The sequence below is a fragment of the Chlorocebus sabaeus genome, chromosome 17 (assembly GCF_047675955.1).
Source record: "Chlorocebus sabaeus isolate Y175 chromosome 17, mChlSab1.0.hap1, whole genome shotgun sequence".
Classification (NCBI taxonomy): Eukaryota; Metazoa; Chordata; class Mammalia; order Primates; family Cercopithecidae; genus Chlorocebus; species Chlorocebus sabaeus.
This window is the reverse complement of record NC_132920.1, coordinates 341,827-368,784: the sequence shown is the minus strand read 5'-3', so window position 1 is coordinate 368,784 and position 26,958 is coordinate 341,827. Positions and strand designations below refer to the sequence as shown.

The 26,958-nt window shown below is 40.7% G+C and overlaps 1 protein-coding gene and 1 pseudogene across 5 annotated transcripts in view; both read left to right on the top strand.

The window, feature by feature from the left end:
• Positions 1–19,085, top strand: part of EXOC2 (exocyst complex component 2) — a 204,607-nt gene extending 185,522 nt beyond the window's left edge. For 4 of the 5 annotated variants that reach the window (XM_007973874.3, XM_073005610.1, XM_073005612.1 and 1 more), the window contains 5 exons: positions 4,654–4,709; positions 6,856–6,978; positions 12,939–13,000; positions 15,152–15,211; positions 17,465–18,138. In XM_007973874.3, the coding sequence (XP_007972065.1) occupies positions 4,654–4,709; positions 6,856–6,978; positions 12,939–13,000; positions 15,152–15,211; positions 17,465–17,558 (395 nt within the window). In that variant the 3' untranslated portion in view covers positions 17,559–18,138. Of the gene's footprint in view, positions 1–4,653; positions 4,710–6,855; positions 6,979–12,938; positions 13,001–15,151; positions 15,212–17,464; positions 18,139–18,510 lie in introns of those variants that run through there. The other variant, XM_073005611.1, reaches the window with a different exon arrangement.
• Positions 19,086–19,187: 102 nt separating this feature from the next.
• On the top strand, positions 19,188–24,167 carry LOC140708810 (Parkinson disease protein 7 homolog; annotated as a pseudogene).
• Positions 24,168–26,958: the final 2,791 nt, after the last annotated feature.

The following is a 26,958-nucleotide window of genomic DNA, read 5'->3' as shown; positions in this document are numbered from 1 at the left end:
TGTACTTTATTCAAATTATATTTTTCAAATGGATCCTGATACTCAAAAGGACTGTCTTTGTTTTCCGAAATCCTACGAGAAGCAAGAGATTGTATGCTTTCCCAAGGAATACCTTCTTTCCGTGTATGCTGAGGCACTTGCTTTTAGTAGATGACTCAGATATCTTCTGACTTGAGCACTATAGAATTCTACATATATTGAGGTTTTTCTCTGATGTATTTGTTCCCTCATTCATTCACTTATCAGCTGCATAAGTCTGCAGAACTTCGTAGTAAGCAACACAGACGTGGCCTTTGCCTCCCTTTGTTTGTCATTCATGGATACTTCTGAACACCTTGTGCCATCTATGTGCCAGCCTCTGTGATGGGAGCTGAGGCTGCGATGAGGAGAATGGCAGATGGTCCCCGTGCTGTGGAGTGCACGGTCCAATAGGGGAGACAGATGTTAACTGAATGATCGAGTGCATGGTCCAGTGGGGAGACAGTTGTTAACTGAGTGATCGGAGTGCACGGTCCAATAGGGGAGACAGATGTTAACTGAGTGATCGCACAGATGGCTGCAGGGCTGCCCCAGAGGGACCAGGGACACAGTGCCCGCCAGGACAGCGGTGGGTCCGGGCAGCACCTGGGGGTGCAGAGTGCAGTGGGGCCGGGCCATCCTAACACCTCCCATTTTTTGACTGCCTGCTGTCTGGGAGATGCCTCCCTAGCCTCTTAAAAACATTCTTCCACTTAATAAATGGAAAAAGCTACAAGTCAGAGCAGTTCAGAAACTTGCCCCCAGGTGACTCCTCAGTAAGTCACATGAGTGAGGCCCAGTCTAATTCTGTCTGTGTCCCCTGGTCCTCTTCAATCAAGCCATGGCTCAGATGTCACCACAGAAGCAAAGTCTTCCCCAGCCATCGCTGGCATTTGACACTGAGCCATCCTCAACACCAGTGCAAAGTGCGACAAAAGAGTTGAACTGAAATTCTAACTTCCAAGGACTCTGTGAAACCAGCAAAATGAGGAGTCCTGTCAAGGACAGACGTTTCTGGTTCCAGCACATCACAGTCATGTTTCATGTTGTGTCCATGTTTTTTTGTTTTGTTTTTGCTGTTGTTGTGTTCCTATATGCAAACTCCACTGTTAGCCATTCCTTGTACCACTGAAAAGATTAATGTACAGCTGGGGTCTGCAGCAGCTGAGCGACAGTCATACGGAAAACAAGCAATTGGAAGTGAGTGCTTTCTGGGAGTAAAAGTCTTACTTGGACCCAAGAGCCCATGAGACAGGCTGGGGAGGAAGCCGAGGGTGCAGGCCTGCTGCTTGGCTGGTCTCTCCCTAGGCCAACACCCAGCTGTGGCCGGAGCGAAGAGAGAAAGGAAGCGAAATTCTGAACGAGGAAGACCACAGAGATCTCACCGGTTTCCCAGACACGGACGCTGTCTGGTCTCTAGGCCCTTTGCCCTTTCTCCGTTCCTATCCAGTACTATTCTCTAACCATTTAAGGACTTCACAAAATAAAAATAGCAACCAAACATTTAACAAGTTATTTTAAATTGGAGTATACATTTTTTTATGTTTGGTTTTTGTGGGTTCATAGTAGGTGTATACACTTAAGGGTTACAAGAGAGATTTTGATACAGGCTTGCAAATGTGTAATAATCACATCAGGGTAAATGGGGCAAAGATGATTTTTACAACTTAAAATTCTTTCATATGACCATCCTGCATGTATTGGCAGGTCAAACTTGTAATAACTGAGCACTTGGGGTCTCACATATATTGGAGATACATACGTGTTCTACTTGGAGCGCCTCTGCCGTGTGCCTGGTGGCATCCTCCATCTAGTAGGATCTCAAGAAATTTATGTTAGTTGAATGAATGAGAACTTGCAGCCTTTCCCTTAGAATTAACAATTTTAGCCCAATCGGTAATAAAAAAAAGTACTTGCTCCTGTATTTAATTCAGTGATTAGCTTTTTGGAGAGAGACAATCAATGAATTATTTTTATATTAAAGTTTGTGTTACCAAAACTTACACCAGCACAGGCACTGCCTTGGGAGGTTCTGATAGCAGCGCATGGAGCTCCGCCTCACGCCCGCCCTTTCCGACACGTCCAGTCGCCGCCTCGTTGAACCTCACTGGCCTGATGTGTGGTTTGACTAGCGGCACCATTTCCTGTCCAGCCCAGGACCACACGTTTTTCCCTTCTCTTTTTCCAACATTACCAGCTATTTGTATGAAGCAGTCATTTGGGTTTTTGTGTGCGAGGGGAAAGAAGGCAATTATTTCCTTTTTTTTTTTTTTCATTCAGAAAGATAAAATCTCCTAGAAATACAAAAGTTCTTTCTTGTCCAAGGTTAAGTCTTTGAGCTCCTTATATTATCCATGTGAAACCTGTGGTCAACCCAAGATAGGAAACTTGCTTTTTTCTTTTTTTTTTTCAGATTTTCTGTACATAAAAATATGGTTCTTTTGGTTCAAAGTGTCCTGTGCCTTTATTCTTCCCATTCATAGCTTTGTCTTCAGCAATGCAATGAGTAATTTACACTTACCTCTTTTACGGGGTGTCTTATTAGCAATGCTGAGGCTGGTGGGTCCTTGCCAGGAAGTGTTGATGCTGTCGGGTCCGAGTGGGAGTTGAGTTCACAGCAGGCTGTCACTGAGCATGTGACACTGCCTGGCTTCACTCTAAGTATAATTTTCTGCTTTTTAGTCAGCACTCTGGCCCCACTCTTTTCTTTTACATTGAGGAATTTCAGAAGTTAAAACACTGCCCTCGCGTTTCCGGTCATCCTTGCCCTGTAGCACGTTAGAGCCCAGATCCCGACGCTGGTTCTTGCAGGAGTGTTGGCAGGACCGTGGTTCTCACTGAGGGCAGAGGCTGTGAGTTTTGTTCTGTTCCTTAGAGCATGGAAAATAGAAGCCGACTATTGTGCTTCGATTTTCAGGAAGTACATATGTTACCTGTGTGTCTACATGAGCTGGTCCTCCATGGCTGTGGCTTAGAGACCCTAGGCCTGAGCACGTTGATCTCAGCCCCGGGTGGGGTTTGAGCAGCACAGGCCAGGCCCCCGTGCCCCGACAGCAGGACAGCAGCGGGAGCAGTCTGGGCACACCTGGGGGTGTGGCTCTCCTCCTGCGGGAAGAAAGCTTCCTGGTCTCCAGCAGGAGTTCATTTATTTCACTTTCACGTACATCAGGCTCCTTCTGTTCTCTCCTGCCTCCCAGATAAGACTTCTTACCCTGCAATTATCCTTTTTCTCAGGAAGAATCCGTTAATTTCTGGATTATATTGAATTACTCTTCACTCAGCCGTCTCAGCAAAATAGACTTAGTAACACCTGAACCTTCATATACGTGTGTGTGTGTGTGTGTATATATATAAATATACATATACAAAATTGGCTTCTCAAAAGAAAAACAGTGTGCTTATTTGTATACCATAGTCTGTGAGACAGAATCAAAACCTGATTCTATATTTAGAATAAGCAAATGCCTGTTCAGAAGGTTGGCTGTAGTTCTTGATCTCTATCTCAACTTTCCCAACTAACCGGTCACGTGGATGAGCCTCTGGGAGAACATTTTCCTTCCTGTTGTTACTGTGAACATCCACGCTTTTCCAGTGCAGCATGTTCCCTGTTCTACAGAGAAGATGTTCGCAGTGTGTGCAGCTCTAGAAGCCATTCTGGAATCTCCCAGTCCAAGGGAAAGAAATTGTTTTGGAAACACAATAAAACAGTATTTTGTTTTTATGGGGGTTTTTTCCTGCAAAATGATAATAATGAAATCTCTTAGTGAACCCCGAGAATGCCAGGACCCAGGGCCTGCGTCCCCTTTAATCCTCACTGCAGCCCCCCAAGCGTGGGACAATTATTATTCTCATGTGGTAGATGAGAAAACCGAGGCTCACAGCCTTCTTGCCGAAAGTCACAGCTAGCAGGTGTTGAAACTGGGGTTTGGTCCCCAGTAGTCAGACTTCAGACCCCGCATTCTTAAATTTTGTGTGTGCCTGCTTTTGAGCAAACGGAGGCTCATTCAACCTGCACCTAAAATCTGATATTTTATTTTGTCCAGCCTTTAACTTGCTTTACAGAATCAAATTCAGTGTGGTTTTATAAGAAGTTTTTCCTAAAAGTGATTCCTTAAGATGAAAATGGTCCTTCTGCTCAATAACTTGACTTTCACCTTTGCCAGTAAGATGCTATCACTGATATTTAATGTGCATTTTATAAGCATTGTTAAACACCCTCTGTATTTTGTCTGTTACAGCTTATACTGTGTGTATGTTTTACAGTGTGTGTATATATATGTTTTACAGTATACATAGATACATATCTATATATGTTCTGTATGTGAAGAAATTGAAGAACATTCTTAAGTTTTCATTTTGAGGCCGACTGAGTGCCGGTTATAGAGAGCATCAACAGTGACAGAAATGAAAAACAATGCAAGAAAACTTCTCATTTCTTTTTTTTTTTTTTTTTTTTTTTTGGCCTGTATGGAAATACTCCTTTCACCATTTGATTCTCAAAAGGAAGTAGATAGTGGTGGCATCACTTTCTGTTTCTCCTCAGAAAACTCTAAGGCATGGGGTACAGCCTGCCAGCAAGGGAAAGGAACTTGTGTTATTATTAATGCCTCTTTCTCTCCTTTATTTCAATTTCAGGTGTCAGAAACTATTTAAAAGAAGCACTGGTGAATATAATTGCCGTGCATGCAGAGGTAAGGTATCATTAGATGTTCCTAAGAGATACGGATAACCAAAAAATAAAAAAGATGCAAATTTGATAAAATATATGGTGGTCTTTTTTTTCCCTCAGAATGTATCTTGGGTATAAATAAGGTGCAGCTCAGCTCTTACTCGCACTGTCTCTCCCTCTCTCTCCCTCTCTCTCTCTCTCTTTCTCTCTGTGTGTGTGTGTGTGTGTGTGTTTACCTGTGAGTCTTTTTCTGAAGTATGTCTTCTTTAATAATTACAGCTAAATTCATTAATTTTTGAAAGGTGAAGATAGATTGCAAGAATGTTTATCCTTCAAAGAATAGTAAATCCCTTATCTTGGAAAATGCATTAACTTCTTTTTAGCCAGTGTACAAATAAGCACTGGTATCTGATTCCTATAGCAGTGGCTGGGAGTCCAGAAAGGCAGACTCTGCTTAGAAAGAGGCTCGGGGCAGGCCGACACTGGAACAGATGCGTGGTTTCCTGTCCGTGGTTGACTTAGGGTCCTGCAGACAGTACTGCTGCTTCTGGACCATGTGAAAACTTGCACTCACTTGACACGCTTTCATCTTAAGCTTTGTGTTAGCATCCTCGATGAACATCCTGGCTAGGAGGACTCTTCTGAGGAACATTGAAAGAAGAGACCAGAGCTACCACCATGATCTATGACTACCTGGTTTCATTCAGTAATTTCAGGATTTGTTACTCACTGCTCTTCCAACACTTTCAGAAAGGCTGGGGCTCACAGACTAATGGGGGACCAGATAAAGTGGGGCAGATCAAAGAGGCTACCATTCAATCGTTTCCACTGTTGCCTGGGCGCCTCTGAGGCAACAGGCATCCAAGAAGGGTGTTTTTAGGTATATGCTGCCTGCTGCATCCAAAAGTATCTGAGGCCATCAAGGTAAACTGAAAAAACATGGTTAATTAAGAGTGAAACCCGAATATGACCAGAGAAAACAAAGATAACACTACCTGGTTCCTAAATTTGGCTAGAAGTTCGAAGCACCAAGAGCAGAAAGAAAACTGTAGAATGTTACAGTTTTCAGTTCTTAGTGAAAGGGAAACATACAAATTCATCTCTCACCATAGAGTTTTTATATGATTTAACTCAGGCAGGAATTTACCACATAGATCTTTTTATAATGAGCAGTATTTTTAATTGTGATCTTATAAAAAACGTAAAAATTCTGTTTTTGTTATGTTAGCATCCTATAAAATTTGAGCCTGAAGTGCAAATGTAGGTGCAGTCGTTGCAAGCATTTCTCTGGTGGGTGGCAGAACTGTGAGATGCGTGGAAATTGCTGTGATGGTGTTGATTCCTAGTGAGACAGCTTTTATTAATGTCCATTATCAACTGCCATGGGATGATAATGACTGAAAGTAGAATTTCATTCATAATATTTACTATTTGCTACATAATCTTAAATTGCCAAAAATTTCCTTGGACACTCAAGTTATGTGTGCGTTAATCCAAGTATTTAATGCTGGTGGCTCAATCTGAAAAAAGGAAAAGCTTAAAAGGAAAATATGATTTACTTTCATTTATAAATCAGGAGAGTCAGATTTCAGTAAATCTCCAAAGACAATAACTCTCAGTTTGAAAGTATCAAACTTTAAGGTTTGAAAATAGTGTAAGTCAAATAAAAGGAAATACATATTTAGCACAGTATGTGTAAAATTTTGGGGGGGGCCTGTTGTCCAATACAGAACGGGGTACCCCATATGAAATGGTGTTTGTCGGAGTTTAAGGAGAGTCTGACACAGTACTTGTTTAAATTGTGGTAAAATATTGACCCAGTATGTTTTTATTTCTCTAATTTCTTCTTTAGAGATATTTCTTTCTGGTAAAAGGGGCAAGAGGAAAAAGAAGTGTTCAAAACAGTTTTTATTTTGTCAGCATCAGTAATGCCTTTCAAAATTATATTTGCCAATATTGTATTTTTAAGAGAATTTTTGTTGTTGTTAATCGGTCAATAGAATTTAAATATAAGTCTGTATCTTCCTTTCATTTATAATTTTGGTCTTTTAAAAATGACTTAGAAGTCCTATTGACTTCCTTTTGTTTTGTTTTGAAAGTTACTTTGTTTTTAACAAATTGAAGTCAGAAAGCCCCACAAAGCACCATGTCTTCCTATTTCAAACCAGGTGTTCACTGTTTCCAAAGAACTGGTCCCTCGGGTGCTCTCCAAGGTGGTCGAAGCCGTTTCTGAAGAGCTCAGCCGACTGATGCAGTGTGTTTCCTCCTTCAGCAGAAATGGAGCTTTACAGGTAACAGAATCATTCAGTTTCATATTGAACTTCTGCTGTTATTTATACCATATAAAATGTCTTTAGTCATCAGTCTTATGATATATAAGACAGGCTTCTAATGGATCTATGATTGAAGAAGTTCTTATTCTTTCTTGCATAAGCCATATCCATGAAGCATTGTCTGCAAGTTTCAGAGTTTGTTTCTTTACAGCAGAGCAAGACCTTAAAGACTTCTGCCAAAGTATCTGAATGCAGAATCCTTCAAAAGTTTTGTGATTTTTATTTTTATTTTCCAACTATCTTCATGACATTCAGTTCCGCAGGAAATTTTTAACAACTTGCTTTTAATAAGTCTTTTGAAAGCATTCAGTGCAGTTTGCATAGAAACAACAAATAACTGTCTCTTGTGTTTAAATTACATAATGATAACTGCCATAAACACCAGTTGACTTTGGCATGCACGTAACCAGCTGGTGGCTGCTGAGGCGTGCGTGCAGATGGAAGCGTGCACTTCTGGCCGCGTGGTAGTGAGTTTCAAAAAGCAGTGTCGTTCTTCTTCCAGTCATGGCTAAGGAAGCTCCTATCAAGCCAGCCTTCCACAGATAACAACTGTAAACTTGAATATCAAAAAATAAAAATGTTTTTAATTTTGAAAACATCCCTGAAGACACCAGAGAACGACCATTGGTGGGCAGATTCTAGAGGAAATGGCACCTGGGTGAATTTCTTATTTCTTATGGATTTTAACCTAAAGGCAGGTCCAGGAGTGCCTAAAACTCCAATACAAAACATGCTTTCTGGCTTGAAAAACAGGCTTTGGAGCAGCCACAACTACAGGTAGGTGAGGGGCGTCCCAGAGAGGAGTCTCGCCATGTGCGTGGTCAGACTGCGCTCCAGCCAGCCCAGCTGAGGCCGGAAGAACTGAAGGAAGAATTGACTGCTGCCCAAGAGCTAGGAGTTCTTAGTTGGAGTCCAAATAAGTTAATTGCTTTTGCTGAAACAAACAAATAAAAAATCAGCAGTCCTTAGAGATATATTACAGAATCCAGAGTCTCCACAGCGTAACATTGAGTGTCCGGGATCCACATTTAATTGAGTTAAAATTTAATTGAAATGCACAAATAAGCAGGAAAACATGACTCATCCTAATACAAGAAATGATCACCTGAAGCCAACCTTAAGCTGACCCAGGTATTGGAATTAACAGGCAAGGATTTTCACACAGCTGCATCAGATGATGTAAAGGAAGCTCTGCTCCTCATGAATCAGTAGGTGGGAAATCTCGGCAGAGAAAAACCCTAAAACAGGAACTAAATGGAATTTCTGGAATGGAAAAACACAGTAGATAAATTTTTAAAAATATACTAGATGATAATAGTAGAATAATAGAATTTTTAAAAAGTCAGTTAACTTGTAAACCAATAGAAATTATCCAGTGTGGACAATAGAAATAAGGGTAATTGGGGAAAAAAGTAAGCAGAGCTCCAGGGATCCATGGGACAATTCAAAATATCCAGCATGCATGTAATTAGATTTTCAAAAGCATAAGAATGACCAGTCAGCCACATGGAAGGATGAACAATATCGTTAGTTTGCAGGGAAATGAAAACACAACAATACAATGCCATGATACGTCCGTCAGGATAAAAATGAAAGACTGACTATACCAAGTGTTGGCGAGAATGTGGTGGTCTGGAGCTCTCACATCGTTGAGAATGTGATCTAGTGCAGCTACTTTGGGGAAAGCTCTTGCACTTTCTTTTCAAGCTAAGCGTACACATACACACCCTGTGACCCAGCTATTCCGATCCCAGTTATTTAAGCAAGACAACGGAAAACATATTTTCAGTTTTGTATGTGTTGTATAAATAGGTTACAAAACATATTTATAAGCATGTTCACCATGGGTTCAAGACACAAAACATGTTTATAAGAATGTTCACCATGGGTTTGAGACACAAAACATATTTATAAGAATGTTCACCATGGGTTCGAGACACAAAACATATTTATAAGAATGTTCACTATGGATTTGAGACGAGCCTGGGCAACATAGTAAGACCTTGTCTCTCCAAAAAAAAAATTGTTTTAATTATCCAGGTGTGATGCTGTGTGCCTGTGGTCCCAGTTGCTTGGGAGGCTAAGGTGGGAGGCTTGCTTGACCCTAGGAAGTCGAGGCTGTAGTGAACTGTGATCGTGCTACTGCACTCCAGCCTGGGCGACAGAGTGACACCCTTTCTCAAAAAAATAAAATAACTAAGAATGTTCGTAGTCATTTTATCATAATCAAAAACTGAAAACAACCCAGACGTCCATCAGTAGAGTAAATAAACTGTAATACATTCATACAATCAAATACTATTCTACATTAAAGAGAACAAATTACACAATGCAGTGAATCCCAGAAGCATTACGCCGAATGAAGGGATCCTTACACAGACACATGCGTATACTGTATAGTTTTCATTTACATGAAGTTCTAGAACAGATAAAACTAACTGTGATGAAGAACTCAGAACAGTGGCTTCCTCTGGGTGGTGGGGGTTCCTAGGGTGGGGCCTTAGGGATCATCACAGGGTGCTGGTTATTGTGATCTGGGTTTCCATCACACAGGTGTCTACATCAGTCAAAACTCATCAAATGCCACACTTTGAGATTTGTCCATTGTGTAGTATGTACATTCTAACTATTTAAAAAAAAAAAAACTGGTGCAAAGAGTCCACTGCAGTTAATGGCATGTGCCCTGAAGTGGATCAGAGCTGTAGGACCTAGTGGCGGATGGAAGCCGTGTGGTCGTGTGAGGCTGTGTTATTGGGAGAGCCTGTGAGTAAACAGGCGTTCACTGTAAAGTTCTTTCCAAGTCTCTATCCATTTGAAATTTGTTCAAAATAAAATACATATTTGGGAAAAAAGAAGAGCAGAGAGCACTTGTTAATTTGGTTAGGGGAAAAAATCTGTTACAAAAGCTTCTGCTGTATTTCCATTTGCCGCCAGTTTTCTCTGAAAATTGATTTATCAGATCTTTGATATTATAGTTTAAGTTGAAAGGTCGTGGTTATTATAATAGTTCCATCACAGGGGATCAGTAGTGTAAATTGTGTAATACTACAAATGAATTAACAGGCAGCTGCAGTGGCTACCGGGGGCCTTGCAGTCTTGGAATTTTAACAGGCATCTGCCCTCTCTACACATTACCTCTGTTACCCGCTTATCTGATGGCTGAACCACTCTCAAAACCAGCAGGGAGAGGTTGAGAAGTGATCTCAGAATTAGCTGGAAATTTTTTTCACATACACATGTCCAGAAACTGCTGGCCACCAAACTGTTCCAGCCTCCAGTTTTTGAGACCTCCTTGGGCCTGTACAGACGTGTATTTTGAAAAAGGCCGTTAGTCTAAACTCCCCACTTCACTCTCCCACTGAGAATGACTTTGAGAGCTTCCTTCCTTGGGGCCATAACTCTAAGAGGGATAGCAGGTTAACTTGGATGGGCAATTACCTAAAGTGCTAAACTCCAGGACTGTCCTGAGAGCTCGGTGAAGAGGGGAGTGATGGTTTGGTGATTTTGGCAGATCTTTTAGCATGATGTTTTCTGAATTACGATTTTGTAGGTATTATATAGCTAACCACAGTTTTTATAATTGGCATAAGTTATAGGTTAATTAAAACACTCTATGACCTTGATTGAATAAAATTTCTACCAGAAGATTGGTTTTGTAGTAATTTAATCTTTCTCCTAAAACAGTCAGCTGAAAGTTCTACCTTTTTTCATGGTAGGTCTGTTTTTACCTATACTAGAATATAGACAAAATAGAGACAGAAATTTTCATACTTTCTAGCATTTGTAACTTTCTAGTTATATACTGTTTTTCAGGCTCCTAAGGGACTGAAAAAGTGAAACCAAATAATTGCCTTCCAAACAGAAAAAGGTCACTGAATATCCTGTGTCATACATGTCTGCTTTGATCTAGATGGCTTACAGAATTTCTAATAAACTGTAAAGAGCTGGCTGTGTCTTTTGTCATTGTTTTCTGTTTCGTCCACTCCTTGAGAATAAGGGATATTTCTTTTAAATGTTCTCCTGTGTGTCCCACTCACTGTGGGCACCTACTTCAGAAAATCAACTTATCATCATCAGTGGGTCTGTGGGAGCTCCCAGGAAACCTGACTTGTCTGTCAGACCACACTTCTTCATGCTCGCATACAAGTGAAATCTTGTTAACTTTTTTCTTAAAATTTTTATGAAATATTTCATAGAGCATACGATCTGTCTGCAATAGAAAAAGAATATACAATTCAGTGATTTTCAGTGTATTCAAAGAGCTGTCCAGTCATCACCATAATCAATTTCAGAATATTTCATCCCAAAAGAAACCCCTGACCCATTAACAGAAAGTCTAATCATTTGCCTCCCATACCCCTTGTCCCTACAGACAGTTGGCTTTCTATCTCTGCGATTTGTCTACTCTGAAAATTTCATCTAAACGGAAGCATACAAATACAACCCTTTGTGACTGGCTTCTTTCATGTAGCATAATGTTTCAAGGTTCATCCATGTTGTAGCATGTGCCAGTGCTTCACTCCTTTTTACATATGAGTAATATTCCACTTTAAATATGCCACATTTTATGTATCCATTCATCAGTTCATGGGTGTTTGTTTTTTTCCCACTTTTGATTAATATGCAGAATGCTTCTGTGAACACTCCTGTACAAGTTCTCGTGTGGACATCTGTGTTCATGTCTCGTGGGTGCATACCAAGGAGCGGAATTGCTAGGTCGTATGGTTACTCTATAATTAATCTTCTGAGGAGCTGCCAGACTGTTCTGCAAAGTGGCAGCACATTCCTACCAGCAATTTTTGAGGGTTCCAATTTCTCTACATCCTCACCAGTATTTGTTATTGTCTCTCTCATTGATTATAGCCATCCTAGTGGGTGTGAAGTGATGCCTCATTCTGTGGGGTTGTCTTTTCACATTCTGGATGGTGTCTTTGTAGCACTGGATTTTTAATTTTGATGAAGTCCACTTTATCTGTTTTTTTGTTGTTGATTATACTTTCGGCATGATTTCTAAGAAGGGTTTCCTAGCCTAAGGTCACAAAGATTTACACTGGGTTTCTTCTGATAGTTTCATAATTTTATCTCTTACATTTAGATCTGTGATCCATGTTGAGTTAATGTTTGTGTTAAGGAAAGGATTCAGCTTCATTCTTCTAAGCATGTGGATATCCAGTTGCCCTAGCACCATTTGTTGAAGAGGCTGTTCTTTCCCCGCTGAGTGGTCTTGGCAACCCTGTTGAATAGCAGTTGATCATGAATATAAGGGTATACAATATATAAATATATGTTAGCTTTGTAGTATGTTTGAAGTCAGAAAGTGTGAGGCCTCTAAATGTGTTACTCTTTTTTAAGATTGCTTTGGCTGTTCTGAGTGCCTTGCATTTCCTTATGAATTTTAGAATCAGCTTGCCAGTTTCCATTAAGGAAAAAAATAAAAGCAGCTGTGATTTTAATAGAGATTGCATTGAATCCGTAGACCATAGTTTAGTTTTTGAGATGAAGGCAGTGTGCCTGGAAGGGCAGAGGTGTCAGGAAGCCAAGCCACCTCTGTGGGGCTCAGGCCCTTTCAGGGCAGTGTTCCTCTTGCAAGACTAAAAGAAAAATTGGTGGTTAGAGGGTAAATACAGATGGCTGGAAAATCACAACACAGTTTGTGCTTTTCATACTGAGATATCTAGTTCCCTGCCCTCATATAGTCATCCTTGACTACAAGTTAATTTTCAGTCAACGAATATTTTGTGGTAGCAGATTTCTTCAGACTGTTTTAGAAACTCTGCTTGTGACTGGCAGTCACCGCGGTGGTATTACGCCAAGCCCCGTCCTGCGACGAGCAGGCCGGAGACCCCTCACCTCAGTACCTGTTTATATTTGATAATATAAATTTTCCTGTTGTCACTTTGTCTTTTTCTCATTTTCAGGCAAGACTTGAAATCTGTGCTTTGAGGGACACTGTGGCTGTTTACCTGACACCCGAAAGCAAGTAAGTTGCAGTGTTCTTTAGTTCTGAGTGCTCTATTAAAAATACAGATTGTCTTACTGGTGAATTCTATCCTCTGTAAAGATGACTGATCAGAGCACATGCTCATCAATTTGTGATGTGATCAAGTTTATGTCAAGGCCACTTCTTTGTAACACAATGTAAAGGAAAGGGGTTTAATATAATTTTGTTTTTCATTTACTACTGACAAATAAATCTTAGTCTTAAAAATAATACAGCAGAGTGTGACATACTTCCTAAAGCAAAAGAGGATAAGAACTGAGTCGTAGTCTATTCATAGCAGACTCTGAAGGGCAGCTCGAGTGCTGTAAATATCAGTATGAGGAAGCCTTGTGGTTTGTCTGCAAAATTTTGTAGTGGAAATTTGATGATAATTTTTAGCTGTTTTGAATGAAAGTCAGGATTTCCTACCATTGAAATTTCAGTAGGTGAAGTGAAACAGAACTACTGTTTGCCTGTGCAAGATTGTTTACTACACGGGCAGCATTACCTAGGAAATACTGGGTGATACGTTGATGTCCCCGAGAGGCCAAGTAGTATGCAAATGGAATGCTTGAGGACACTGTAATATGCTTACTCACTCATTTCCAGCATCTGATAACATGGCTTGCTGTCATTCTTACTGTCAGCTTTGCGACTGAAAAGACTTTTTCCATTTTTTCCTAACACATGAAGTTAGCCTTTCATTCCTGTCGTCACAGCTCACCAGAAGCCATTTTTAGCGGGCCTCCATGTTCATTGTTTATCCACACCTTTTCCCAGCCATCGTTTGTTTGCACAACATGCTAACAGGATGGAAAGCACCCAGCCCGTGCTGGATGTGTGCGCACTTCATGTAAATGCCTACTCTTTCTTCCTGCTGACTTAATTTTACAGAGTATAAGGTACTCATCTGTAGAGGAAGATTAAAATACTCTAGGCAAGCTTTTGAGGGGATTAAATGAGAAAATGTGCCAAGTCACTTTTTAATTTTCAGTACCCTGACAATAACGGGTGGTATAGTGTTTATCATTATTGTCATACCGTCAAAACAATTCCATCACTTTTCTTTCAATTAATCAAAAAGAGGTTCGTAAGAAACAAGCTGATGGTGGAGGTAGAGGCAGTGGTTTCCACACCAGGAAAGAGCCCGCTGAATGTGGGGAGGGACCTGAGTGCACCCAGCCGCCCGTCCCAGCCCCCACTGCGCCCTCCCGGGAGCAGCTGGAGATGCCCAGCACCAGGTTTTATGACTCTGTTGGAACTTTTCAGTCTTCCTCTCTGTTGCTGTGACACTTGCCCCTAATTTGAGGAATACTGCTCAAAAACGTACTTCCTGGTAGATTGAGGAGGATGTTTTTACAATGTAGAAGTAATGACTCCCTAAAGTCAAGAATAATTACATTTATTTCTTCACCTTAACCAATCATAAAAGAAGAGATAAAAGTTAAGAACTGTTCCTTTGTGAATGGTACAAGTTATTCCTAAACAATCTCCCCTATGATGCTTTTCATTTGGTTTGGTAATTTTTCTAATACTTTCTCCTTGTAAAAGCTAAACATCCCAAAGTTGTCTTTTTAAAAATTCTTTCCTTTTACCTTCTTCGTGTAAGGAAATCATGTTGAATTTTTAAAGCATCTATATGACTCTCCATTTTTCAACAAGTTTTAAGTAGGCTGTATTTAAGTATTACAAGACATTGGCTGAAGCTCAGGCCCCGTGCGTGCCAAATACTGTGAACACCCTGCTGTGTGTCATCTTTCATTTCTTAGTTTCTTACCTTTCTTACCAGTTACTCCATCTGCAGTTGTTTGTTTTGAAAAGACTCCTTTTAAATTAAACATGTTCACATTAAGCTCTCCTCTGTCACCAGCAGCATCCTCTAAAAGAAGATCTGTTTTTCCTTTAGCTTTTCAAGTTGCGTTTCATTTCCTACTTGAGCTTTTCTGACCCTGCTGCTACAAAGCCTCCACCTGGTAGCTACACCTTCACTTTTACTTTTACTTTTTCTATTGTTTTTCACTTTTACTTTTTCTCGTATTTCCTTGCTTCACTGGCTTTTATTGGCTTCTCAATAATTAAGGGATGCTTAAGAATTTGTCAGCAGTTCTCCTGTGCAAGGCTTCAACTGCAGTGTGGCTGTTTGTGTTCCAGGTCAAGTTTCAAGCAGGCTTTGGAAGCCCTGCCCCAGCTCTCCAGCGGAGCAGATAAAAAGTGAGTCCTGTGTGCTGCTCTCAGGAGCCAGTTGCATGTGTTCAGCAAGGTTTTGTTACCTAAAGTACCTTTTAAAAAGGAATAATAATGATTTGGATTCTAGGAAGAGCAGAATCCAAATAAGAACCTGAATAAGAGCCGTTAGTAGGTACATCTCGTCACTGTAACTTGCATGTCTTCAGAGTGACAGAATAAGGTAAGACCTTTCCTCTGGGTTGAGGATAATTTAGAAGTTGGCTCTCGTTTCAAGTGACTGGTAGAGAAAATGTCTTAAGAAAGCTCACTATGACTTATTCAGTAAACTGTATTAGTAGCATACATCCTTAAGAAGTAATGGAAAAAAGAAGACCGCATAGTAAAATGCAGGAGTCAGTGACTTTTTTATCTTTGAGTAATTCAGTAGTGTTCATTTTGTGTTCTATAAAATATAAAATGTTATGAAAGAGTAGATGTGCACATATAGCATAATAAAGTTTTATATATACGTACATATTTCGTTAGACCACATTGATGATCTCAACCTGACTCCAAACTTTACTACTCATAGAACAGGAAACAGACCTAAGAGAAAAATCTAGGCCAGATAAATTTCACAAATATCCAGGCTCCCCTGTGCTGAGGCAGCAGAAACTCTGCAGTAACTCCTTTACCATGCCCTCCACACGTGGCTGCCGGGTCCATGGACAGGCGTGTCTGGTGCACTGACTGAAATGCTGGCACCGTGAAGGCAGAGCAGACTCAGTGCAGGGCAGAGAGAGCACATAGGCTGGGCGATGGGGGGAAGCTGTCACATGGCACTGACGCACAGAGCGGGCAGCAGACCAGCCCTTCCACCCTGCAATCCCCGAGTCGCCCCTGCTGTGCGCGTCCCACGTGGGCACATGGCGGCCGTGCGGACAGTAACTGCACAGTCAGCCCTTTCTTCCTTTTTCCTGCTGCTGCTTTCTCTCACTAACTTCCAGCCTCTATTTGAATTGGTTCCAAACCCTGTTCATTTCTTTAAAATAAATATGATAAAAGATTAAAACAATCACTGTTACGTTTCATATGTGGAACAGGGCTCAAAAGGTAGTGTGTTCGAGAGTCAAGAACAATACACACCCTGAAGTAGCCCCAGGTCAGGACTGTATTTTAGGTTTGCTGTGGGAATAGTATTCTAATACCGAACATTGTTAAACCATGAAATAGTCTCTTGACCTCAGTACTGTTAAACCCACTTCTTGGTTGCTTCATCCAAACCAGGAAATCTCTAAGATCCTTTCTAGCTTTAAAATTAGATGACTAGGGCCAGGCTTGGTGGCTCATGCCTGTAATCCCAACACTTTGGGAGTCCAAGGTGGGCGGATCACAACTTCAGGAAATCAAGACCATTCTGGCCAACATGGTAAAACCCCGTCTCTACTAAAAATAGGAAAATTAGCCAAGCGTGGTGGCGTGCACCTGTAATTTCAGCTACTCAGGAGACTGGGGTGGGAGAATAGCTTGAACCCGGGAGGTGGAGGTTGCAGTGAGCCAAGATCGTGCCACTGCACTCCAGCCTGGGTGGCAAGGGCAAAACTCCATCTCAAAAAAAAAAGAAAAAGAAAAAGAAATTAGATGACTATATCAGATCAGTTGGGGAAACAGATTGAGATATCAGGTAGCAAAGCGATTTGCCTAGTGGAATTAGCCCTAACCCTGCTTGCCCTGGTGATTAACCCACTGCTTTCGCTCCCCACTCACCACTAGCTGTTAAAGACAAAATGCAAAATGAGAGGAAGGGAAAGTCACCAGTGGCTGCTGGGGGATGGGGTTAGGGAAGAGGCTGACTGGAGTGGCAGCAGGGGAGAGGGTGCAGCGGCGCCCCGTGCTGTGGCCTGCTACACTCCGGTATGGGTTTGCCAATGTTCATAGAACCATTTAACAAAAAGTGAATTTGAAGGTGTGTAAATTATTTTAGAGCTGAATTTCTAAAAAGAATAGGCCTAAGCATCAGTCTGTTTTAGGGAAGAATCTAATTAATCTTGGGAGGGGATAGGAAGGAGATGTTTCTATACAAACATAAATACATATATCAGTATATCCTATTTGACCAACTTCTTTGATTGATGTGTTTCTTTTGCTGAGTTAAGGATCCACAGGTAGAACTTTCCAGCTGCCTTCTCAACACAGCAAGCATAGGCAGAGCCGGGCAGCTGGCTCCCCTGGTGTTTTCTTGTGTTGCTAGGCCACCCCATCTGTCAGGCTGTAAAACCAAGTGTCTCCTTCCTCCAGGTTACTGGAAGAGCTCCTGAACAAGTTCAAGAGTAGCATGCACTTGCAGCTCACCTGTTTCCAAGCAGCTTCTTCAACCATGATGAAAACATAAATACCTGCCAAATAAAGGAAGTCCAGGAAAATAACAAGTAATAAGACTGTTCACTTTCTAAGTACCCTAAAGGTATTTGCTGTATTAAACACTGGGTTTGCCATCTCTCTCTTTTTCCCTTCCTCTGATTTCAAAAATTGTTGGTATACATTTCAACTAAAATGACCTCATTTGAAATGCCCAAGAACTATTTGTTTTGCCATTCTTACTAGATCAGATCCTGTATGACTTTAAAATACGTTTTAAAATATACTTTGCATCTCAGCAGAAGGTTGAGTGCAGCAGGAAGAGCTGCTTCTGGAGGGAATGTTCTGGAATGGCATGGTACATATTGAAGCATTTCTCAGTGTCCCATTCACGAAAGTGCAGGCAGCTTCCGCGACACATGGAGAGACTGATTGATAAGAGGAGATTTGGAAAGTTATATGTAGACGTCTTTGGAGCTCTTACTGTCCTAACCTGTGCAGCTGTGCTTAAAACCCTTATTTCGTATAAATGGCCTTAAGTTTTCTAATTCAAGCAGATTTTTGGAAAAATTTGTGGTCTCCATTAAAATAAATATTACAACTGGGGTAGATTATTTGTGGTCCAGGTGTCTGTGATTTAACTTGGCATTTCGCTATCTGATTTTTATTTTTCACAGGACTAAGCACTAGCTTTTTTCATTCTCACTCACTCTTAATTTGATGTGCGTCACTTCATGTCCACGTGTTGCAGTCCCTGAGGCCCTGTGTGTTGTCTGTGATGGGGTGTGAGTGCTGGTCACTGGGTTACACTCACAGGTGCTGGCGGGGCAGCTGCAGACTTCAGGGTCCCCTAAAGGAAAGGCCAGGCTCCCTGCCCACCGTTGCCCCCTCCTTCAGCAGGTGACTTTCTGTCTGCCACCTCTTACCCGGCAAAGGATCTTGCTCAGTAGCTGGAAGAATGCTGCTCTCACACAGTCTCTTTTCAGAAACTTCAGGATGCTCCTTGGTCACCAGGCAGTGGGAGCTGTAGACCAGCCACGTGCACTTGCCCCACGTTCACTGCTGACTGGCTTTACTGGAACAGGTTCAGGTCACCGTGACTCCTCTCACAGTCAGCCGCCCACCCAACGTCATCACACCGTTGCATCTGAAAACTGAGGAATTCGCTACTTGTAGTCGGCTTGTCAGGGTTTTCAAAATTGTCTAAGGTTATTTTGAAGTCTCCTTTTTTAAATGCTAAAATTAATGTCCTCATTAATGCAAGTAATTTTAGAGCACAGTGTAGCCATGTACAGTTTCCATTATTTAAAATAAATGAATATGTTGGTTCATTTGGTGTATGGAGAAATCATAGTAACTGGAAATAAAAGTTCAGTCTTTTACAAATGTGCTTGATAAAGCTGTTAAGAAACACACAGAAGATTGTCTTTCCTAAGTCTGTTAACTGTTGTATATAACTCAACTATGAGCTAAATTTAAAAACTGCGACCATGAATGTTTGTGTTGTTTTAAATATCTAGTGCAGCACATTCAGCCAATAAAGAATCTGTCTTTAATCTAAGTTGTAATTTGCTTGACATTTTTCTCCAAGTGTCTTTACTTCAACATTTTCATTTGCTGTGTAACCTTTTATATTTCTACTGTTAACACTCGAAATACTTATGTTCTGGTTAACCCTGTATTGGCAGACACGTTGTCAGAAACCGTTTGTCAGGTCCTGCTAATTCTGTTTGCAGGGACTTACCACGTGTGAGGCACACCATGAAGTGTCTTGTTTAATCCTCACAACAGCCTTGTGACACGTGGGCTAGGTTACTGCCATGTCCGTTTAGCAGAGGAAGGAATCAGGGCTCAGAGAGAGGTTGGTGACTTCTCTAAGACTGCAAGGAGGATAAGTGGCAGGACTCATGTTCACTCTCTGGCTCCATATGTCCTTGACTTCACTGCTGCTCAGCAGTTCCTTCCGGCGGGACGTGCCTTCTGACATCCATCCACCCGGGTCACAGCTCAGAGAAAGTTCATTAATTCCAGAGGCTAATAAACTTTAGCAACAAGGGAACCCGTAGTGCTTTTATGGCTCCGAGTGGAAGGTAAAGGCATAAAAACCCCATACCCAAATGAGGGAGTTCAAGGACTACTATTCCAACAAGTCAGGGGGGACTTCTTGGAAGAAAGGGGGATTTCAAGAGCTACTTGAGTTACAGAACACTGGTTTAGTGGGTAAGAGGAGATGGATGAATATGAAATAAGTTAGATGAAAGCTGAGAGATAAACCAGGCCCTGGAGCAAGTTAAAGAGGCAGCTGAGAAAACAAATGAGGGAGTTCAGTGTACTTTAATGCTCCGGTGGCATTTCGTTTTTAGCACATCCGTGTTCTTTGTGGGCCGGCATGGCTTCATGTGAGTTAGCTAAGTTGGCCTCACTTGAAATGGTAAAGAGCTATTAGAAATAATTGGTTTTACTAAGACTTTCTATATCAATGTACCATGAAAGTGGCATGTTCTAGAAATGATTTGGGCATTGCAAAACAAGCATCATTGCCTTAGGCCCAGCACTCTGACTCATTCTCCTGTCTCCGTCATCTTTGCATATAGATTTTTTTAAAGGGAAGAAATAGAAAAGATTATATTTTTATTCTGGATTTGGTACAAGGTGGTAGTGTGTGTTTCTGTTTTGATCACGTGCTATGGGATATTCTGCTATTAGTTGCATAAGAGTGTTGTGTAATATGTTTTCAGAAAAGTTACAAATTTTAACTAGTTTTTACATCAAGATTAGGTTTCTGAAATAAAGTCAAATATATTTTATGTAATCATAAAATAATTATGCATACACTGAACTTGCATACATTTTTGTCACTAAACATGTATCTGTTGGTTCTGTTGTAAAGATTTTCGTATAGATTTGTGAACTGCTCTGAAAGGTATATTTAATGTATCACACCTCAATTAGAGCAGCAGCTGTAATTATTTTAGCTTCGCTGCAAACACAGGCGATGTCACTGTACACGGGGCCATTGTGTTTTTGGTGTGCTGATCTCATCTCGTTTCTGCTTCCCCACAGGAGGATTGATTGCACTGAGGTTTAGTCCATCTATGACTGGAAAGCCTTTTGTACCTGCCCAGGTTAGAAATATATAACAATAAACATCTTATGGACAAGACCTGGGTCTTTGGGTAACTTGTTTGCAGTTTGGCTAATGAAAGGCAATGGGATATCAGAGTGTCTTTCTCCTGTCTAGGCACATAAAATCCTAGACAAACTGGGCACTTAAGCTTGTCTTGTGCCTTCAACAGTGTTTTACCATGACTGGAACCCATTGGTTTTATTCTTGTGGTCATTATTGATATTTTCATGGTTGTTATCATTATTATCTCTTCACATGTTTAAAAAAAGATTCTTGTACCACCTTCCCACAAACCCTCTAGCCAGACACAAATCCCTGAGAACCAAGACCACTGCCTGAATTGTAACCGTCAAAGAAGGGCCCAGAAGAACTCATCACAGAGTAAGAGGAAAACCTGGAAAGAATGGGGTCATGCGGTCACAGAAATCAAGGGAACAGCAAGTATTATAATAAGAATAAAGAGATTTTCAGCAAGGTCAAATAGCGCAGATGTCAAAAGGGTAAGTACTGAGAAATGGTTGCTAAACTTAGCATTTGGAAAACCAGAAATGACCAAGTAGAGAATGATAAGGAAGGAATCAGAGAAACATAATACTGTGAACCCATTCTCTTAACTGACAAGAACTGACCTCCTCCTTGAAGATCACAGAGTATCCTGGCCTCAAGGACAAAAGTGAAACTATTTTTTAAAGATCTCTTCTCTGCTACCTTTCTTATTAAATTATATTCCTGGCTGGGCGCGGTGGCTCATGCCTGTAATCGCAACACTTTGGGAGGCCGAGGTCACGAGGTCAGGAGATGGAGATCATCCTGGCCAACACGGTGAAACCCCGTCTCTACTAAAAAATACAAAAAACTAGCCAGGCGTGGTGGTGGCACCTATGGTCCCAGCTACTCGGGAGGCTGAGGCAGGAGAATGGCGCAAACCCGGGAAGCGGAGCTTGCAATGAGCCGAGATCACGCCACTGCACTCCAGCCTGGGCTATAGAGCAGGACTCCGTCTCAAAAAAAAAAAAAAAATTATCTTCCCTGGGTGCCTGATCAATTCTTGCTGCCCCTGCTTCTTTGCCTATTGGACTGTCTTATAAAATATTTATACCCAGCCCTTTCTTTTCTCCTGCTTACTGTGTTTCTCTACCTAGACAATGCAGGCTCCTGAAACCAGGCCTCGCCTGGGTAGATGCACATGTCAGATGACCTCGGAATTGTTTTCTGCTCTGCCATTCTTCCTGTGCCCTGCTCTCAACTGACCTCCAAGCCCTTCCGTGAGCCGGAGCTTCAGCCATCAGGGAGCCTGGGGATGGGACGGCAGTGCTAGCCCAGGAGCTGGTGCCAAAGAGCCCCTTAGGAAATACTGTTGAGAGCTGTTGATGAAATAACGTTAGCAAATGTGTCAGATTATTTTTTAATCAAATACATAAAAAGTCAAATGGCTCCGCAGAGCTGATTATGAAAATGATCAACCCCTCTGTGTCTCCTTCCTTTGCTTGCTCCCTAAAGCCATCCACTTCGTTCTCCTAGCCGCCACCCACTTCCGTTCTCCTAGCCGCTATCCACTTCCGTTCTCCTAGCCGCCATCACTTTCCATTCTCCTAGCCGCCATCCACTTCCGTTCTAGCTGCCACCCACTTCCGTTCTCCTAGCCGCCATCCACTTCCGTTCTAGCTGCCACCCACTTCCGTTCTCCTAGCTGCCATCCACTTCCGTTCTAGCCGCCATCCACTTCTGTTCTAGCCGCCATCACTTTCCATTCTCCTAACCGTGATCCACTTCCGTTCTCCCAGCCGCCATCCACTTCCGTTCTCCTAGGCCATCCACTTCCGTTCTCCTAGCCGCCATCACTTTGCATTCTCCTAGCCGCTCTGAGTCTTTTGGTATTTACCTTGTGGTCCCAACCTTCACAGGTTTGTATTGCCACTTCTTAATTCTGTGGTTTTGAGCTCTATCATCTTCCTACAATAGAATATGAAAATTCAGCTGTCTTCTCTTTCATCCTCTCTACTACACACATACTCCCTTAACCCGTCTTCTCAGTGTGTTCATTCTGATTAGACCAGCATCCAGTGCTCACATTATGAGGCCTGTGTAGACGTCATGCAGTTCTAAGCCAGCCATACCCTATATTCTTTTCTTACTGTATTTTTTGTATCTTTTTATGTATTTTAATCATTTTCACACATCTCAAAATGTCCTCCATCCAAGTTCAAATGTCCTTGCAATATATTCAAACATAGACATTTTACCAAGTTTGTCTTCTTGAACAACTTCCCTACAGATTTCTAGCCTGTCCTAGTCTAGGCTGTATGCCTGCTGGGTCGACATCATACTTGGCATGTCCTTTTGTAATCACCAACGTGGAAGTTCCGTTTGCCTAGATTGGATCAGCTGCTTCTATACCCCATGTCTTCTTTTTTGGTTTGCGCCCTCACATGATAAAACTCACCCTATAGTGGCTTCCTGAGAAAATAGTATATTGGAGGTAAATATTTTGAGACTTTGACTATCTGCAGAAAATCTTTACTGATAGCTTCTTGAGTATAGAATTCTAGGTTGGAAATCATTTTTCCTCAGAATTCGGAGGCTTTTGTGCTGTTGTCCTCCACTGTCTCTTCACCTGCTTCTCTCTATAAATTATCTTTTCTTAGTTTTCTGAAAGCTCTTAATGTTCTGGGTGTGATGACCTTTTGTTCCTGGTGATGAATCTAAAATCTGTTGATTCTGGGAAGTTTTCTTGAATTATTTTTTTGAATCCTCTGTGCCCCTCTGCTCCAAGAAACCAAAAGATTGTATCCAGGAAATTGCAGCTACTGGTGAGAGGAGGAGGATTTTAGAAAAGAAAAAACCAGAAAAAAATCCTTGAATTCTGCCAAAATCGCAGCCTGGTGTGGGCCTTTAAAACATGTAACATAAAAATGGCTTCCAAAAGAGCTCTGCTCATCCTGGCTAAAGGAGCAGAGGAGACAGTCATCCCTGTAGATGTCATGAGGTGAGCTGGAATTGAGGTCACCATTGTAGGTCTGGCTGGGAAAGACCCAGTACAGTGTAGCCATGATGTTGTCATTTCTCCTGATGCCAGTCTTGAAGATGCAAAAAAAGAAGGACCATATGACACGATGGTTCTACCAGGAGGTAATCTGGATTCACAGAATTTATCTGAGTCTGCTACCATGAAGGAGATACTGAAGGAGCAGGAAAACCGGAAGGGCTTGATAGCCGCCTTCTGTGCAGGTCCCACTGCTCTGTAGGCTCATGACACAGGCTTTTGAAAATAAAGTTACTTTACTTTTGAAGTTACTGCTTGCTGAAGACAAAAATGATGAATGGAGGTAATTACACCTACTATGAGAATTATGTAGAAAAGGATGACCTGATTCTTATGAGCCCGGGGCCTGGGACCAGCTTCGCGTTTGCACTTGTGATTGTTGAAGCCCTGAGCAGCAAGGAGGTGGTGGCTCAAGTGAAGACTCCACTCGTTCTTAAAGACTAGAGCAGCAAAAAAAAAAAAAAAAAAAAAAAAAAAAAGACTAGAGCAGCAAACTGTGATGATCACTTAGATACCACTAGGAACTATTCTCACTGTGTTCGCTTTAAACCAAACAATGCTAGGTTAATGTGTTCAGAAGCTGCTGTCATTACTGCTTTTGTGAAGTATAGTTGTGAAGTCACAACTACACAGATTTCTCAACCTACAAATTCTGTCTACATTTCTGAGCCTTGTTCACAGAATAAACAGGGCATTTAGTAAACTAAAAAATAAAAATAAAAAAATCACTGGCTGGCCCCTGAACACTTGCATGAGCCAACTTAGGCTGAAGACAAAGATTTTAACTGAGATTAAAGCTACCACTCAAGAAACACTGGAGAAAACAGAGTTTGCAGTTCAAGTCCAAGCCAGATAATTACTTGCTAAATAAAAAAGAAAAGAAAAGAAAACAGGATCCAGTTTATCCACAATTTGTTCTTCATAATGTCAAGGATAAAATCCAAAATTACCTGAGGTATGAAGAACAAGGAAGATGGAACACATTTTCAAGAGAATAGAAAATCAACTGAGTCCAACCCTGAGATTGTCTAAACGTTTGAATTATCAAAGGTTTTAATGCACTTATAACTAATTATCCACAATGAAGTAAAATAAAATATGTTAGCAACAATTTCATAGGAAATAGCAGCAGAGACATAGAAACAATTTTTAAAATGAAAAATTTAGAACCAAAACATAATTTCTGAAATAAAAGAAAACTACTGACTGGGCTTAAATAGCACAGTGATGATAACTGAGGAACTTGAAGATAAATCAGTGGATATTATTCAGTATGAAGAATAGAGAGGGAAATGTTTGGGCAAGTTTTGCAGAGACTTGTTCGATATAGTCAAGTGGTCTTAACACATGGATAATGGTGGTCCTACAAGGCAAGCAAAGAGAGGATCAGGCAGGAGGAAATATTTGAAGAAATAATGGCTGGCGATTTCCCAAATTTATGGCAGATGCAAATTTACAGAAACATGATGCTCAACAAACAGCAAAAAAGATAAAGACAAAAAATGCCACACTGCCACAAACTGTTAAAGCCAAAGCTAAAAAACAGGTCTAGTTAGCAGCAGTTGAACAACCACCTACTACATACCGGAGAACAACACTGGACTCAACTTCTGGCTTAAAATCAGAAATTATGGAGGCCAGAGACAGTGAAATAGGCATCTTTAAAGTGATGGAAGAAAAAAGCTGTCAATCCAGAGTTCTTCCCTTCTAAGTGAAGATATTCTTTCAGGTAAATAAAGACATTTTTAGATAAAAGAAAACTAAGAGAGTTTGTTGTCAGCAGACCTGCACTATAAGAAATGCTAAACGAAGTTCTTCAAACGAAAAGGAAATGGTATCTGATGGAAGTGCAGATCCTCAAAAAGCAATGAAGAGCAATAGAGATGATAAACCGATGGGTAAATACAGAATTCTTTCTTTTTGCTTTTTTTTCTCGAAGGTTTGATAATATATATGACTGTGAGCTCCAGCCGCTCAATCAGTTGGCACGAGGTACTTACATATGACTGTTTAAAGTACTATAGCATCATCCTGTGCGTTCATAGCCTATACAGATGTAAAATAAGGGAAAGGGGGAAATGGACCTATATTGTTGCATGATTTCTACATTTTACATGCAGTGGTAATATATTAAATGTAACGGGACTGAAAAGTTAAGGATTTATGTTGTAGTCCCCAGAACAATCACTGAAACAATAATGTGGAGGCGTAGAGCTAAAAAGCCAATCCGAAAATTATAATTGTTTTTAAAATAGTCGTGTAATTTTAAAAAGGCATAAAAGGGAGAACAGAGAACAGATAGAAAACAACAGAATGATATGTCCAAACACAGCCATAGCAATAATTTCATTAAACATTAATGGATTAAGAATTTCAATTAAAAGGCAGAGGTTCTCAGGATGAATAAAGAAGCATGGCCCAACTATATGCTGTATACAAGAGATGAACTTTATATTTTAAAATGGCACAGATAGGTTGAAAGGAACTGGATGGAAAAAAAAATACACTATGGAAATAGCATAAAGAAGGCTGGAGTTGCTATGTTGATATAAGGTAATGGAGATTTTAAGATAAAACATCATAACAGATAAGGACTTTTCATAACTATAAAATGGTCATTCAGAAAGATATAACAATCACGTATGTATCTAATAACAAACCATGCAGATCATTAAAATATGTAAGACAAAATTGACAGGATTGAAGGAAAACTAGGCAGTTTCATCATTCTCAGATTGCAAGTTTTGAGCTCCTCTTAGCAGTTGATAGAACTAGATGAAGAAAATCATCAAAGACATAGAAGATCTGAATAATGATTGATATGCTCTGTCATGAAACAAATCTCGAAGAAAATTAAAATTTTCAAATTATGCAGTTAGTTCTCTGACCACAGTGGAATTAAGCTGAAAATCAATAACAATAAAATATCAAGAAAAGCCCTAAATATTTGGAAGTTAAACAGTGCACTTCCAAATACCCCAGGAATCAAAGAGGAAAACAACAGAGAAATTAGAAAATATTTGAACTGAATGAAGTTAAATAAAACATATCAAAATCTAAGGGATGCAGCTATAGGGTGCTTAGAGGAAACGATTTGTAATATTTTATGCTATGTTAGAAAATAAAACAGATCTACATTCAGTGATCTAAGGTTCCATCTTAAGATCTTAACAAAGAAGAACAAATTCAACCCCCACCGCAAGTTAGCAGAATGAAAGAAATCATAAAGGAAAGGGCAGAAGTCATGGAAATAGAAAAATGCAT